The sequence below is a fragment of the Cheilinus undulatus genome, linkage group 7 (genome assembly GCF_018320785.1).
Source record: "Cheilinus undulatus linkage group 7, ASM1832078v1, whole genome shotgun sequence".
NCBI lineage: Eukaryota > Metazoa > Chordata > Actinopteri > Labriformes > Labridae > Cheilinus > Cheilinus undulatus.
The window spans coordinates 1,152,123-1,167,891 of NC_054871.1; the positions used below are offsets into that span (position 1 = coordinate 1,152,123).

General features: G+C 43.3%; 1 protein-coding gene across 1 annotated transcript in view; it reads right to left on the reverse strand.

Moving 5' to 3' along the window:
* Positions 1-211: 211 nt before the first annotated feature.
* The window catches only part of niban1a (niban apoptosis regulator 1a), a 53,054-nt gene continuing 37,496 nt past the window's right edge, over positions 212-15,769 (reverse strand). The window contains exons 6-14 of the mRNA XM_041792276.1: positions 14,670-14,785; positions 10,036-10,140; positions 9,673-9,835; positions 6,462-6,643; positions 6,051-6,197; positions 4,406-4,516; positions 3,965-4,072; positions 3,337-3,448; positions 212-3,260 (exon numbers count right to left, since the gene is read on the reverse strand). Of these exons, the coding sequence (XP_041648210.1) occupies positions 1,663-3,260; positions 3,337-3,448; positions 3,965-4,072; positions 4,406-4,516; positions 6,051-6,197; positions 6,462-6,643; positions 9,673-9,835; positions 10,036-10,140; positions 14,670-14,785 (2,642 nt within the window). The 3' untranslated portion in view covers positions 212-1,662. The remainder of the gene's footprint in view (positions 3,261-3,336; positions 3,449-3,964; positions 4,073-4,405; positions 4,517-6,050; positions 6,198-6,461; positions 6,644-9,672; positions 9,836-10,035; positions 10,141-14,669; positions 14,786-15,769) is intronic.

A 15,769-nucleotide genomic window follows, 5' to 3' on the forward strand; every position in this document is an offset into this window, starting at 1 on the left:
ATTATTAAAGTTTACATGGACTTTACTTTTTCAGTGTTTATACAGAGCTGTCATGGTTTTTACTTTTGTACTCCATATGCACAAATAAGTTATTATTGTGCAATTTTTTTATTTTCAGATGTTTTATTTCTCAAAAATGTGAGGTGACTTACCAAATATGTTCACATGGGCATGAAAATAATTATTAAAAAATTGTCAACAGGTGGTTTGTGTATTTCTGCTTCTTACTGAATCGACATTGAAGCATTTAAATCAATATCAAATCAAACTGCAACCTAAAGAATCGAAATCGAACTGAATCGTGAGGTTCTTAACAATACCCAGCCCTACTTTGGACTTATCATGTGGACTTTTTCAATATCAACATCATCAGTTCTAAGTATTTTGTCCCCCATAAGTCATTTCTGGTGAAAGTGAGGTTGACATGTTGTGGTTTAATGCTGACCCTGTTAGGCCTTCAGGTTAGACCTGAATCCAGAATCCACCCCCTGCTGTGACTGAGTTTGACGCCCCTGGCCTAGCTTTAGCATCTAAGCAAACAGTATTGCTATCAATTTTGCATGTTTCTGTCACAAAAATAGAAGAAACTAGAGGATTAATATGCATTATAAATATACATCCATATATTTATTCAGTGAGCAGTATTTTCCAGAGCTAAGCAGTCTAACTGTTCCTTCCTGCTTTGGTAAAGCGGAGGTGACGTAGTTGAACAAACACTTGATCCGCCCCAGATTGCTCATGGCGTTGAGGGGAACGGGAATAAAACACTAAAATACAGATAAACTACGTTAACGAAATGCAAAGAAAACATGTGAGATCCAGATAAATTGCACTTGAGATGCGACTAAAATGCATGTGCAGTTTATCTGAATTTCAAACATTCTTTTTCATTGTGTTTCGTTAACGTTAATCAATCTGTGTTAGTCTTTATCCCGCGGTGCAGCTTCTAAAGGGCTGGAGCTAGCGCTGGGTCAGGAGAAACGAATTAAACGCACACGCCAGATACTAAATTGCTCGCACGTCTTAAAAATAACAAACACATTTATGCCACCTCATGGCCTCCATAATCAGAAAATACAAGAGCAGAAAAAGGTTTTTGTGGGTGAAGAAAGTTCCGTACGCCACAGGGAAAATTAGAGTGTCCGTTTTACAAACAAGCCAAAGCAATCCAAGTAACTGGAGGAGGATGTTTAAGCCATGGAATTTGTTCTGCAGGAAAATGAAGTAAGCGGCTAAAAATTTAAGAGCAAAGGGAACTAAAATTTACCAAATATGTTCTCAATTTTTGCAACAATAATGACTCCGTAATAATGATACCATTAAAAAATAGCAAAAGTATTCACAATCAAAATAAAATAGTGTTCCAAATCAAGATTTTGCAAAACAATTTTGGTGTTAAAATCATTTTAGTGTTAAAAAAAAAAACATATGAAACAGATGTGTTGGTTTTCTACTGGACAGCCGATATATAGATTTCTATAAATGCTTCATATAAATAATTCACCATATTTTCATGCATATATGTTTCAAAAGTTCATGGAAGCTTTTCTGGATCAGTCTTTTCTTGTTTTTTTTTAAATTAAGGATGATTGATGGAAGCTACCGTCTTTTTCTGGTCGTAACCTCGCTCCTCTGATTGTCCTGAAATATTCCCTCGCCGTCTCAATCTTCTTTCGGGACTCCACTCGGGTAACGCTGCAGCAGCTCCTCCACCTCGATCACCTCCACCACCAGGTCTCGGATCGCCTTCACAGAGTCCGGGGGCGGTGCTTCAGGACTGGAGGGCGTGTCCTCTTTAACATCTGCAGCCGCCGCCTCCGCCGGGGACTCCACGCTCACGCTCGCTCCCGCCTCGATGTCAGCGCTCACGACGACGCTTGCAGGTTCCGTCTGCGCCTGAGGAGATGGCTCGTCACTGGGAGATTTCTCCTCAGGGGGTTCATCCGAGCTCGTGGGTGATTTGCTCGTCACGTCTTCAAGGACGTCGGAGGTCGTTGAGACTTCGTCCTCGCTGCTTGGGGTCGCTTTGACCTCCTCTGTTGACTCAACATCTGATGGAGCGGACTCACTCCCCACAGAGACATCCAGAGAGTTGGGGTCTGATGCTGCAGTGGGTTCTGCTTCCTGTCTCTTCAAGTCTTCGCAAACGTCTGCAGGTGTCACTGCAGGTGCATCTGCAGGTGTTTCACCACTAGATGGAGCCACTACCTTGATGTCTGAGCCGGCAGAGAGCTTCTCCTCACCACTGATGGCCACAGGCACTGAAACTGAACCCTCTCCTGGAGCAATCACTGCTTTGTTTGTAGGTGCTTCTACCTGCTCCACTGACTTCTCTACGACTGTTTTTATGCTTTCTATAACAGCAGGGATCTCTGGCGGAGGGATCTCTGATGGAGGGATCTCTGGTGGTGGGATCTCTGATGGAGGGATCTCTGGTGCTGGGATCTCTGGTGGAGGGATCTCTGGTGCTGGGATCTCTGGTTGAGGGATCTCTGGTGCTGGGATCTCTGATGGAGGGATCTCTGGTGGTGGGATCTCTGATGGAGGGATCTCTGGTGGTGGGATCTCTGATGGAGGGATCTCTGGTGCTGGGATCTCTGGTTGAGGGATCTCTGATGGAGGGATCTCTGGTGCTGGGATCTCTGGTTGAGGGATCTCTGATGGAGGGATCTCTGGTGCTGGGATCTCTGGTTGAGGGATCTCTGATGGAGGGATCTCTGGTGGTGGGATCTCTGATGGAGGGATCTCTGGTGGTGGGATATCTGATGGAGGGATCTCTGCTTCCGTCAGAGCGTCTGTTCTCTGCGTTTGAGGCTCAACTTTCTCCACTACGACAGAAATCACTTCTTGTACGACTGTCTCTGCTACTTTTGCTTCTTTGACTGTTGCCGCCACAGCTGGAGCATCCTCTCCCTCCGTCACGGTTTTAGCGACATCCTTGACTTCATGCGTGATGACTTCGGCCTGTGTCAGGGTGACGGCGGCGCTCTGTTCTACCTTCCCCAGAGGCGTCTCAACGACCGTCACATCCTTGCACTGTAGGAGCGTATCCGTCCTCTTCGCCTCCTGCTCCTCCTTCTCAGGCCCAGAGGACAAGCCGTTCACCGCCAGAGGAGACTGGGGAATGGGCTCGGGCGAGGTCTTAGCCGGGGAGGGGCTTCCTGGCATGGAGGACAGGCTGGAGCGGCTGGACTGACTGATCAGGTCTCTGCTGTCATTGATCAGGTTGTACTTTTTGAGGCACGCCGCCTCGTTCACCACTACAGGGGAGAAGAGGGGAGGTTAGAGATGTCCGTCACTGAGAGGAGGATCGGCGTTTTAACGGTGAATTTATACCTTTGGTGATGTCTTTGTCCAGGATTTCCATGAGGATGCCATCGAACACGTTGTCTTTATGGATGTAATCAGAGTACTCGTCGTTGATGTCCTTATCGAGACCCTGAAGCTCCTGAAGAGACACACAAATGTGGGTCACCATTGTGTCAGTCAGATATTATTATGGAGCCAGTACTGAGGTAAAACTCAGACTGCATTTTAACACTATTTTTGCCACTTCACATTCTGCCCTTTTACAGTGTTTGCTGCTTTTTGACCACTTTAACTTATTTTAAATGACACTTTTCACCACTTAGATTGAGGCTCTTGCAAAGGTATTTTTCAACAGTTTGGCTCTTTGGTTGAGTAACACTGCTGTAGAGCAGAAAACATCTACTGCAAAAACTGCATCTGGTATTCTGGCACATTTCAGGTTAAGGAAATATTGCACTGTCTGAGATTAGAATATTGCAGCAGGCCAGATTGTGATTTAATCTAATTTGTGTTAATTGCCCAGCCCTACTCTAGAGTGTAACTGTTGCTCTAATATCAGCCTGGGCTCTCGAGCTCTCTCAGTCGTTCGCTGTGAGGCTGCCTGGTCATTCTGTCTGTTTAACAGCGTGGATGTTTGTGCTTGTGTCAGGCTCACGGCTTTGCAGGTGGAGGCCAGGTTCTTCTTGATGAAGGGCAGAGTGATGGAGGTGAGAGCCTCTCTGGAGAAGTTCTTCCTCGCCGTGCTGCTGTCATAATCATATTGCTGCAGGATAAACACAGAATCTAAATCAGAAATACTCCATCAGGAGACCAATCACATTCCTCTAATAATCAGGACATCTATATGGTCGTACATGGGTGTTTTCCTAAACAAAAGGTGAGTGGTGCATTCTGGAGATTTGACTCAGTCAGAGATGGAAGAAGATTTGGTCAAAAAACAACGGGACAAACATGAAGAAACTGTGGACTAGGGGGCTGAAGGGCCCTCTACAGCCAGTTATCCTTGGCTAAGAGTCAACTCAGGTGTGTTCTAAGAGAATCCGTAGAAGAAGAAGCCTGTTTAAATGTTTCTGAGTGATATAACAGACGGTCTGACCTTCAGGACTCGGTGTTTGGCCTTCTCGATGGCAGAGCAGGGGTTTTCAGGGTTGTCCTGGACGGCTTTGTAGAACAGCTGCTCGAAGGTGAACGCTGCATTCTCTATCAGCTAAAACACACAAGCAGAGAGATCAGGTCAGACTCCAGAGTCAGAGAAACTCAGCATCTGGAAGTCCCATCAGCGTGAAACTAAATCAGCATCCGAGCTGCGTCCGCCTGTGCTTCAGCTCTGAGAAACGCTGAGTCGGTGTTTTACAGGAGCGTACGTTACAATCACGAGTGTGTCATGAATGTCTGCTCATCGTCCGCCCACGCCGTCGGCCTGGAGGAGAAGCTCCATGAGAAACAGCTGTCTGTCCTGATCATTCACCTCACTTTAGAGTGTATTTATACTTTCTCGCTCTTATTCAGGATCAGGAGGACCTCATCAGCCTGGCCTTTGAACAGGAAGTAGTTCAGACCAAAAAGGAGGTCTCCTGAAGGTCCTGTTCCTGCAGAAAACCCAGACCTGGATCAGTTTTAGAGCAGATGTTAGAGGTGTTCAGTCAGTCATTTCTGACTTATTTTGACTCTTCCTCTAAAAGTTCTTCATTTCTTGCACGAAGGGTTTCAAAGTTCAGACAAAAATGTCTGAAAATTCTGAAAGACCCTGAAGAGTAAAAATAATCTGTATTCAGGTCTGACAGCTCACTGAGTTCTGAACCTCCAGATCAAAATTCAGATAAAACATCTCTAAGTTTATGAATTTAAGCTTCAAAATCATGAAGGTGAGGCAGTAAAATCTGCTCCAGGACGGTGTGGGCGTGTCTGTTGAATTAGCTGAAGCCACGCCCACTCAGGAGGAATACCATCCTCTCACATTAAAAAATGTTACATTTTCAATGGAGTAAAACATTCATGCTATTAGCCCCGCCCCTTGACCTTACGTTGACCTCATGATCAGAGCAGCTGCCTGGCTCTGGTCCAGAGAAGAGACAAAGTCTGTTTTCTGTCTCCAGTCTCTGCTCTGATGCGTTAAATCAGCGAAGAGCCGAATGGTTGAAAAATACCTCTGCAAGTGTAAAAACTGGCAAAAACAGCTTAAAGTAGCAATAAAAGTAAAGTAAAGGGGGCAAAAATGGTCAAAGTGCAGCGAAAATGGGTAAAGGGGTTAAAAATGGGGAGAAAAAAATGGTCCAAACGTTTCCAAAAAAATGAGTGAAAAGCGACAAAAATGGGAAAATTTCTTCTGAAATAAAAAAAAATGCTGAAATTTAAAACTTCAATTCCCAATCTAACAAAGACCCCCCCCCCCACACACACACACACCAGAAAAATGATCCCAGATTTGAATAAAAATACCTTGAAATTTCAAAGAACACCCTAAATTTACAAATTAATTTTCCAAATTTCTATGAAGACACTCAGAAATATCGAGGCAGTCCCAACAAACCCCGTTCTCAATCAGATTCCTCCAAACATTATGAATTAAGTTCCCAAATTTCCATGAAAATACCTTCAAATGTCAAAGATTCCCTAAAAGTATAAAGACATTTCCCAAATGCATTAATAAAAATTCTAAGCTGAAAGTGGTCCCACATGGTCCACCTGAACTGGACCCTGGTTGGTTTAATGAGCTCGTGAGCAGATCTGAGTGTTGGTACCTGCTGCAGGTCGATCTGAGCGCTGTGGATCAGCCCGGTGACGTTTGTGAAACCAAACCTTTCCTGAAGCTTCTTCAGTTTCTCCTGCAGAGAGCCGATCTTCTGGTAACAGCTCAGCAGGTCCGGCCTCGCCATGGCGGCTAAAGACTGCAAGGGGACAAAGAAAATCCTGATTCAGTCACATCATCCACATGTTCAGACCTCCAGACTCAGCTTCACATTTACTGTTGATACTGTGGACTGAAACGATGATACTCAGACCCAGGAGGACCGTGGACCAGTGGACCAGCTCTTTACCCCTCATGGGAGTTTGTTCATCCAGTCTACAGCTTTCTATCCTTGTTTTGTTATTGCTAATGCGACTAATCATCACCTTTGCTCACTGATAGAGGGTGCATACTGTGAACAAACCTTCTTCACTTGCTCGTTGTCTACGTTCACCTCCTGACACACCTGGTCCATGTTGTTTTCGATCAGCTGACGGCCGTCCTGGAAGCCCGAGCTGATCGGCTCCATCAGCTCCTCCAGGACCGAGCCCAGGTACGGCTGCACCGACTCCGAGCTCAGCTTCTCCGCCGGCTCCGACACTTTGGCTGGAGAGAGACGTAAAACGTTACTTCACCAGGAGAGGCGCTAAAGGACGAGGTCTCTGCAGCAGGTTTACTTCAAACGAATGAATGCAGCTCAACCCGCTAACACCAGAACCTCCGTGGTTGGAGCAGGCCTCTGCTGGGTATTCTAGCAGCTAAAATACAAACTACATTTCTCTACATTTAAATATCACATTAGAGCAAATGAAGAGATGCATCCTTGGAGACGACGGTCATCTGAGTGTGAAACAACATCCTGTATCCATGACGTCTGCCTGGATATCAGACTGGTGGAGTTAAGGAGGGAGAGGCTGTCCTCTCTGTCTAAACTCTATCAGCCATCAAAAGGACGTTTTCGTAAATAACCCTGCGGATCGGCTCAAGAATGTCCGCTAGTCTCTGGATTTGGCACCGCAGAGCTGGCACTGTCGGCAGGATTAAGTCTCCTCTCGGGCAACATCTAGTCCTGGAGACCTTTGACCTTTAACCTCAAAAATCTATTCCGTAAATCCTTGATGGAGGAGGAAGGATGGATGAAAGGATGGAAGAAAGAAAGGATGGATGGGAGGAAGGATGGATCAAAGGAAGGAAGAAAGAAAGGATGGATGGGAGGAAGGATGGATGAAAGGAAGGAAGAAAGACAGGATGGATGGGAGGGAGGTAGGAAGGATGGATCAAAGGAAGGAGGAAAGACAGGATAGATGGGAGGAAGGATGGATCAAAGGAAGGAAGGAAGAAAGAAAGGATGGATGGGAAGAAGGATGGATGAAAGGAAGGAAGAAAGAAAGGATGGATGGGGGAAAAAGAAAGGATGGATGCGAGAGACGAAGGAAGGAAGGATGGATGGGAAGGAGGAAGGAAGGGAGGAAGGATTGAAGGAAGGAAGAAAGAAAGAATGGATGGGAGGGAGGTAGGAAGGATGGATCAAAGGAAGGAGGAAAGACAGGATAGATGGGAGGAAGGATGGATCAAAGGAAGGAAGAAAGAAAGGATGGATGGGAAGAAGAAAGAAAGGATGGATGCGAGAGATGAAGGAAGGAAGGACGGATGGATCAAAGGAAGGAAGAAGGAAAGGATGGATGGGAGGAAGGATGGATGAAAGGATGGAAGAAAGAAAGGATGGATGGGAGGAAGGATGGATGAAAGGAAGGAAGAAAGAAAGGATGGATGGGGGAGGAAGGAAGGATGGATGGATGCGAGAGACGAAGGGAGGAAGGATAGATGGATCAAAGGAAGGAAGAAAGACAGGATAGATGGGAGGAAGGATGGATCAAAGGAAGGAAGGAAGAAAGAAAGGATGGATGGGAGGAAGAAAGAAAGGATGGATGCGAGAGATGAAGGGAGGAAGGATGGATGGATCAAAGAAAGGAAGAAAGACAGGATGGATGGGAGGAAGGATGGATGAAAGGAAGGAAGAAAGAAAGGATGGATGGGGGGAGGAAGGAAGGATGGATGGATGCGAGAGACGAAGGGAGGAAGGATGGATGGATCAAAGAAAGGAAGAAAGACAGGATAGATGGGAGGAAGGATGGATCAAAGGAAGGAAGGAAGAAAGAAAGGATGGATGGGAAGAAGGATGGATGAAAGGAAGGAAGAAAGAAAGGATGGATGGGAGGAAGAAAGAAAGGATGGATGCGAGAGATGAAGGAAGGAAGGATGGATGGATCAAAGAAAGGAAGAAAGAAAGGATGGATGGGAGGAAGGATGGATGAAAGGAAGGAAGAAAGAAAGGATGGATGGGGGGAGGAAGGAAGGATGGATGGATGCGAGAGATGAAGGAAGGAAGGATGGATGGATCAAAGAAAGGAAGAAAGAAAGGATGGATGGGAGGAAGGAAGGAAGGATCAAAGGAAGGAAGGAGGAAAGAAAGGATGGATCGGAAGAAGGATGGATGAAAGGAAGGAAGAAAGAAAGGATGGATGGGAGGAAGAAAGAAAGGATGGATGCGAGAGATGAAGGAAGGAAGGATGGATGGATCAAAGAAAGGAAGAAAGACAGGATAGATGGGAGGAAGGATGGATCAAAGGAAGGAAGGAAGAAAGAAAGGATGGATGGGAAGAAGGATGGATGAAAGGAAGGAAGAAAGAAAGGATGGATGGGAGGAAGAAAGAAAGGATGGATGCGAGAGATGAAGGAAGGAAGGATGGATGGATCAAAGAAAGGAAGAAAGAAAGGATGGATGGGAGGAAGGATGGATGAAAGGAAGGAAGAAAGAAAGGATGGATGGGGGGAGGAAGGAAGGATGGATGGATGCGAGAGACGAAGGGAGGAAGGATGGATGGATCAAAGGAAGGAAGGAAGAAAGAAAGGATGGATGGGAAGAAGGATGGATGAAAGGAAGGAAGAAAGAAAGGATGGATGGGAGGAAGAAAGAAAGGATGGATGCGAGAGATGAAGGAAGGAAGGATGGATGGATCAAAGAAAGGAAGAAAGAAAGGATGGATGGGAGGAAGGATGGATGAAAGGAAGGAAGAAAGAAAGGATGGATGGGGGGAGGAAGGAAGGATGGATGGATGCGAGAGACGAAGGGAGGAAGGATGGATGGATCAAAGAAAGGAAGAAAGACAGGATAGATGGGAGGAAGGATGGATCAAAGGAAGGAAGGAAGAAAGAAAGGATGGATGGGAAGAAGGATGGATGAAAGGAAGGAAGAAAGAAAGGATGGATGGGAGGAAGAAAGAAAGGATGGATGCGAGAGATGAAGGAAGGAAAGATGGATGGATCAAAGAAAGGAAGAAAGAAAGGATGGATGGGAGGAAGGAAGGAAGGATCAAAGGAAGGAAGGAGGAAAGAAAGGATGGATCGGAAGAAGGATGGATGAAAGGAAGGAAGAAAGAAAGGATGGATGGGAGGAAGAAAGAAAGGATGGATGCGAGAGATGAAGGAAGGAAGGATGGATGGATCAAAGAAAGGAAGAAAGAAAGGATGGATGGGAGGAAGGAAGGAAGGATCAAAGGAAGGAAGGAGGAAGGAAGGAAAGAAGGGTGCATAGACAGTAGTGATAACTGGCAGGCGTATAAAGAGAACGCTACCTCTGACTTTCTCCTCCAGCTGCCGTCTGGACTCGCGGATCTGGTCCATGTCCGAGTGGATCAGAACCTCCTGCTGTCGGACCGACAAACGACAGTCCTCCTTCAGCTTGGAAAGTCCCTCCAGAAGATGCTCCTGGATCAGGATGTAGGCCGCCTCCACCGTCTGGGAACAATCAGTGAAGTTAGAACCACGCTGACTCTCCATCAGCAGATTTACAGCTGAGCAGCAGGAACTCGTCCTCTTTTACTACTGACTTTGATTTATGAGCCCATCAGATGAACATTCAGGGTTTAAATGCTCCTTATGTGACTGTTTGATCTGAAAGTTAAATAAGGACGGTCATGATATTTCTGCAGACTCACAGCGAACCAAACTCTCTTCTTCTCCCCCTTCTTGGCTTTGAGACGAGGCAGCGTGTCTTTCTCCAGAGTGGGCAGCAGCTTCTCCATCACCAGGTTAGCCATCACCTACAAACACAGAACCACCATGAACACCGCAGCAGGTTAGCGGAGGCACGGCGTCTTCTTCTGCAGCGAACACGGTAGCTGTCTGAGGCTCAGCTGTGTTTTTATGTGCAGGCTGCTCCAAACTAACCGTCCTTTGACGGATGAATAAAGCTGTTAGAACTGAGATGAAACAGATGATACTGAAAGAGCAGCCCAGATGCACACCGTGGATTAAGCTGAACGAATGGAAATCTGACACTTTGGGTGACCTGGGCTAAGAAACTCGGGGTCGACCAATAATCGATACGCCCGACTATCAGCGCTAATATCTGAATATTTTAATTAGAGCAATGTTACTCAACCAAAGAGCCAAGTTGTCGAAAAATATATTTGCAAGAGCCACAATCTAAGTGATGAAAAGTGGCAATCAAAATAAGTTAAAGGTGGCCAAAAATGGTCAAAAATCATGAAAGAGTGGCAAAATGGGAAATTTGTGGCAGCTTAAATGGATGAAAAGTGGCAAAAAAAGGGTCAAAAAATGGCAAAAAGCAGGATAAAAGTGCCAAAAGGGGAGAAAAATGACAAAAAGAAGTGTCAAGAATGGGCTTAAAGCAGAAAAATGGGTGAAAAGCGGCAAAAATGACTTACAAGGGAAAAAATGGTCCAAAAGTGGTGAAAAAAAAAGTTGTAGAAAAATGAGTGAAAAATTACTAACATGGAAAAAATCAGAAAAAAGGTGTGAAAAATGGGCGAAAAGTGGCATTTAATTGCAAAAGGCAGCTTTAATGGGAGAGAAGTTTCAAACACTGAGAAAAGCGGCAAAAAATGAGTTATAGGATGCAAAAATTGCTAAAAAGTGGCAAATATGTTGAGAAAAACGAGTAAAAAAGTGACTAAAAATGGGCACAAATTGGAACGAAAGGTGGGAGAGATGGGATAAAAGTGGCATTTAATTGCAAAAGGCAGCTTAAGCGGGTGAGAAGTGTCAAAAAGAGGCAAAATTGTGAAAAGCAGGATAAAAGTGTCAAAAGTGGAGAAAAGTGACAAAAAGAAGTGGCTAAAATGGGCAAATGTTCCAAAAGTGGTGAAAATATGGAGAAAAATTAGTGAAAAGTTGGTAAAATGGGCAAAATGCATGATTAAGTGGCAAAATGGGAAGGAGGATAAGGAGGATAAAAGTGTCAGAAATGGGCTAAAAACAGTAGAAATGGAATTAAAGTAGAAAAAAAGGAAATCAGGGCAACAGAAATGTGCAGACAAAAACAGAGGTTGACAGTTAAAGCTACTGTCAGTGTGGGAAACAAACTGATTCATGTGACTTACAATGGATCATTTCTGAGGTAGAATTGTCTTTTTTAGGTTTTCTGGTGGAATAATGTTTCAAAATAAGACGTAAAAGAGCCACACGTTGAGCATCGCTGAATTAAAGACTAAAGAGACTTTTACTGTAAAAGAAATGTTTGAGACTTTTCATTTTTAGTGACCAAATCCACACAGGCCCAGAACCACACGTTCTCCTCCCAGTAACCTCCGACAGATTTATGACTCTACAGCCGTGGCTGCAGAAGAGCTGAAGCTGCTGGTGTCGTTCCTGCAGCTACGTTTCATCATTCCTCTCATTTCTGAGCTCTGACTCAGGCCGTCTCTCTGTGATCACAGCTATGCAGAGGAAGAGGCAGGTTAGCCAGCGCCGTGTATTTTTACTGCACGTGTGAAGAGCAGAAGCAAACAGGAAATTACCAACTAGTTAACACACTCTGTCTTTAAATGTTGGTGTGTGTGTGTGCGCTTTCCTGCAGCACCTCAAATTTCCTCCGTCTGACTCTCAGCAAACACAATAGTCTCTGAGCGGGGTTCCTGCTCTGATTTAAAGGGAGGAAAGAGAGCAGGAAGCACCGCGGGGGAGCAGAGAGCATGGTCGTCTCCTCACTGAGCATGCTCAGAGCGTCTCTCTGCTGCTGCTAGAAAATGAAGATTTAAGCAAACAGAGAGAGGATGCAAACGAGCCGTGACTCTCTGTGGCTCACACCCTTCATGCAAACACTGCGGGCTGAAAGCAGGAGAGAGAGGAGCTTTTCTATCCTGTCAACAACGGCAGAGGAGAGATTTAGAGAGAAACAAAAGGGTCAGGACCAGGCTGAGATTTTAGGACAGAAGAAAAACCAAGAATCCTGCAGGAAATGAGCTCATACTTCAAGAACACTTTGGGTGTCTGCAGCTGCTTTAGTGCATTTGCACCATTATAACAGCTGTGTGCAGCAGCGTATCATGTCCTCAACATTGGCTCATTCACCACCGGCCAATCAGAACAACAACACATGATGTAGTAGGCGTGCACCACCACTGAGGACTAAACTACAGCCGTTATCAGTGTTACTCATCCCTGCTCAACCAAAGAGCCAAACTGTTGAAAAATACATTTGCAAGAGCTGCAATATAAGTGGTGAAAAGTGGCAATTAAAATACGTTAAAGGTGGCAAAAAATGGTCAAAAAGCAGCAAACACTGAGAGAAACGTGGCAAAAAGGGCAGAATGTGGCAAAAATGGGTGGGAAGTGACCAAAAAATAAGTTAAAGCTGGCAAAAAACTATCAAAAAGTGACAAAAATCTGGAAAAAGGTGGGAAAATGGGTAGAAAAAGGCAGCTTAAATAGGTAAGAAGTGGCAAAAATAGGCAAAATCTGGGGGTAAAGTGGCAAAAAAGGGGTGAACGAGAGGCAACAATGGGTGAGAAATGGCAGAAAAAAAGAGATACAGGTGGCAAAAATGGTCCAAATGTTGCAAAAATGGGGCAAAAAATGGGTGAAAAGTGACAAAAAGAAGTGGCAAAAAGCAGCAAACACTGGGAGAAGGTGACAAAAATGGTAGAAAAGTGGCAAAAAAAAAAATTTAAAAAGGGGCAAAAAATTGAAAAAAAAAAAAACAGGATAAAAGTGTCAAAAAGAAATGGCAAAAATGGGAATAATATTTCAGATGAAAACAAAAAAGAGCCACATGTGGGTTTAGAGCCACATGTTGAGTAACACTGCGTTATCATGTCAGTCCAGGGTTGTTCACCATCAGTGGAGCCAGCAGGTAAACCAAAGTCTTGCTGCTGTAGCCGCATCCATGCTAATCTCTTCATCCGCCTACACTAAGCCACACCTCTAGGTACCGCCTCTTACTCCCACAGTGATGCTGATTGGTCCGCCCAGGAACAAGAGTATCAGCTTGAAGCTTTGAGAGATGGATCCCCCTGATGACAGACATGAATCTGGACTATCCATCTGCTTTGGGACGTTACTCACACTGGTGTTTTTTAGGGCTATCAACGTCACTCATCCTTTAATGACAAATTACAATCAGATTAGTTGGGACGTGTGGAGAAACCGGTCACACTCGTCTTTTCCATTGAACAGCGGTGTCTACATTTTTTCCACTGAGGGCCACATACAGAAATATATAAAGATGGTGGGGCCATTTTCATATTCTTGCTTTAAAGATATTTAAAAACAATAAAAACCAATCTAATATGCTCAGATATTTTATCATTTTTTATATTAAAAAAGACATTAAAAGAAATTTAAAAAAGTAATAATAATAATAATACACTCAGATATGCCAAGTTATTGAGCATGCCTAAATGGTTACAGCTGACAAGGTAAGCAGACAATCATTTTCAGGATTCTGGGAGGCCGATCAGATTTCAGGCGGCCCTGGTCGGCACTGGCTACCACTAGCTCCGCCCCTGTAATGCTACTGTTGTGCTCTTTGCTGCAGTAAGCCATCAGGGAGTTATAAATCAAGATATTGTTATGTGTTTCATTGCAAATCTGTTCACTCTGTACAGTGATGTCCCTAATCAGTCACAGGAAAGCAAAGGTATGCATTTTTGTCAAAATGTTTGTTTACAAAATTGAAATGGTTGCCTTGCTTTGTGCTGAAACTACAAAGTTCAGTACAGTTAAGCACAATCTTCATGTTCAAATGTGGTCATGTTTTATTTTATATCAAGTTTTTGCAGAGGGCCGGCCAAAAATGGACCACGGGCCACATTTGGCCCCCAGGCCATAGTTTGGACACCCCACCATAGAACAATAGAACAATTTTTTTCTTAAATTAAAGGGAAAATGTGTCCATTTTCCACATTTGTAAGTGACAGTGTGTTCTGATATCAGGTAAAGGACCAGGGAAGGCCCTTTAGATTAACGAATAAACCGTTACAACAGGTCTCACATTCGCAATAACAAAAGTTAAACTGGGTTAAAGCATTGACGTCTTTGCAGTCGGTCAAATATTCACCAGTCAAACGGCATTTAAAGGCTCTGTTATGTTGGTTTGTTTGCAGTTTAAACGACAAAGACTGCAAATATTTTGCTTTATTGAATAGAAACCCTGGAACACAGAGAAGACAGAGACCACAGTAATGCATGATGGGAAGAAGGACACAGTGTCAAAGCATCTATGTCCGTTTTTACAGTCTTAATGCACATATGACGCCCTTGATGGGTCTAGTGGGATATCTGAAAGGGTTAAAAAATGGCACATGAGAGTAACTACACAAAGACGTACCCGGGCATCACTTCCAATCAGCATGTCCCAGGCCTCATACTGTCCTTTATCCTGCCTGTAGAGCTGGATGGCTTTGAGGAACGCCTGCACCTCACACGTCGTCTTCTTCAGGAAGTCTGAGACAAACAAAAAACAACAAACAACCAGATAAACAACAAACAAAGCCTTTAAAACGGAGATAAACAACAAACAAAGCCTTTAAAACGGAGATAAACAACAAACAAAGCCTTTAAAATGGAGATAAACAACAAACAAAGCCTTTAAAAAGAATATAAACAACAAACAAAGCCTTTAAAAAGAATATAAACAACAAACAAAGCCTTTAAAATGGAGATAAACAACAAACAAAGCCTTTAAAAAGAATATAAACAACAAACAAAGCCTTTAAAAAGAATATAAACAACAAACAAAGCCTTTAAAAAGAATATAAACAACAAACAAAGCCTTTAAAACGGAGATAAACAACAAACAAAGCCTTTAAAAAGAATATAAACAACAAACAAAGCCTTTAAAATGGAGATAAACAACAAACAAAGCCTTTAAAACGGAGATAAACAACAAACAAAGCCTTTAAAACGGAGATAAACAACAAACAAAGCCTTTAAAAAGAATATAAACAACAAACAAAGCCTTTAAAACGGAGATAAACAACAAACAAAGCCTTTAAAATGAATATAAACAACAAACAAAGCCTTTAAAAAGAATATAAACAACAAACAAAGCCTTTAAAAAGAATATAAACAACAAACAACCAGATAAACAACAAACAAAGCCTTTAAAACGGAGATAAACAACAAACAAAGCCTTTAAAAAGAATATAAACAACAAACAAAGCCTTTAAAAAGAATATAAACAACAAACAAAGCCTTTAAAATGGAGATAAACAACAAATAAAGCCTTTAAAAAGAATATAAACAACAAACAAAGCCTTTAAAAAGAATATAAACAACAAACAAAGCCTTTAAAAAGAATATAAACAACAAAAAAAACCTTTAAAAAGAATATAAACAACAAACAAAGCCTTTAAAAAGAATATAAACAACAAACAAAACCTTTAAAAAGAATATAAACAACAAACAAAGCCTTTAAAACGGAGATAA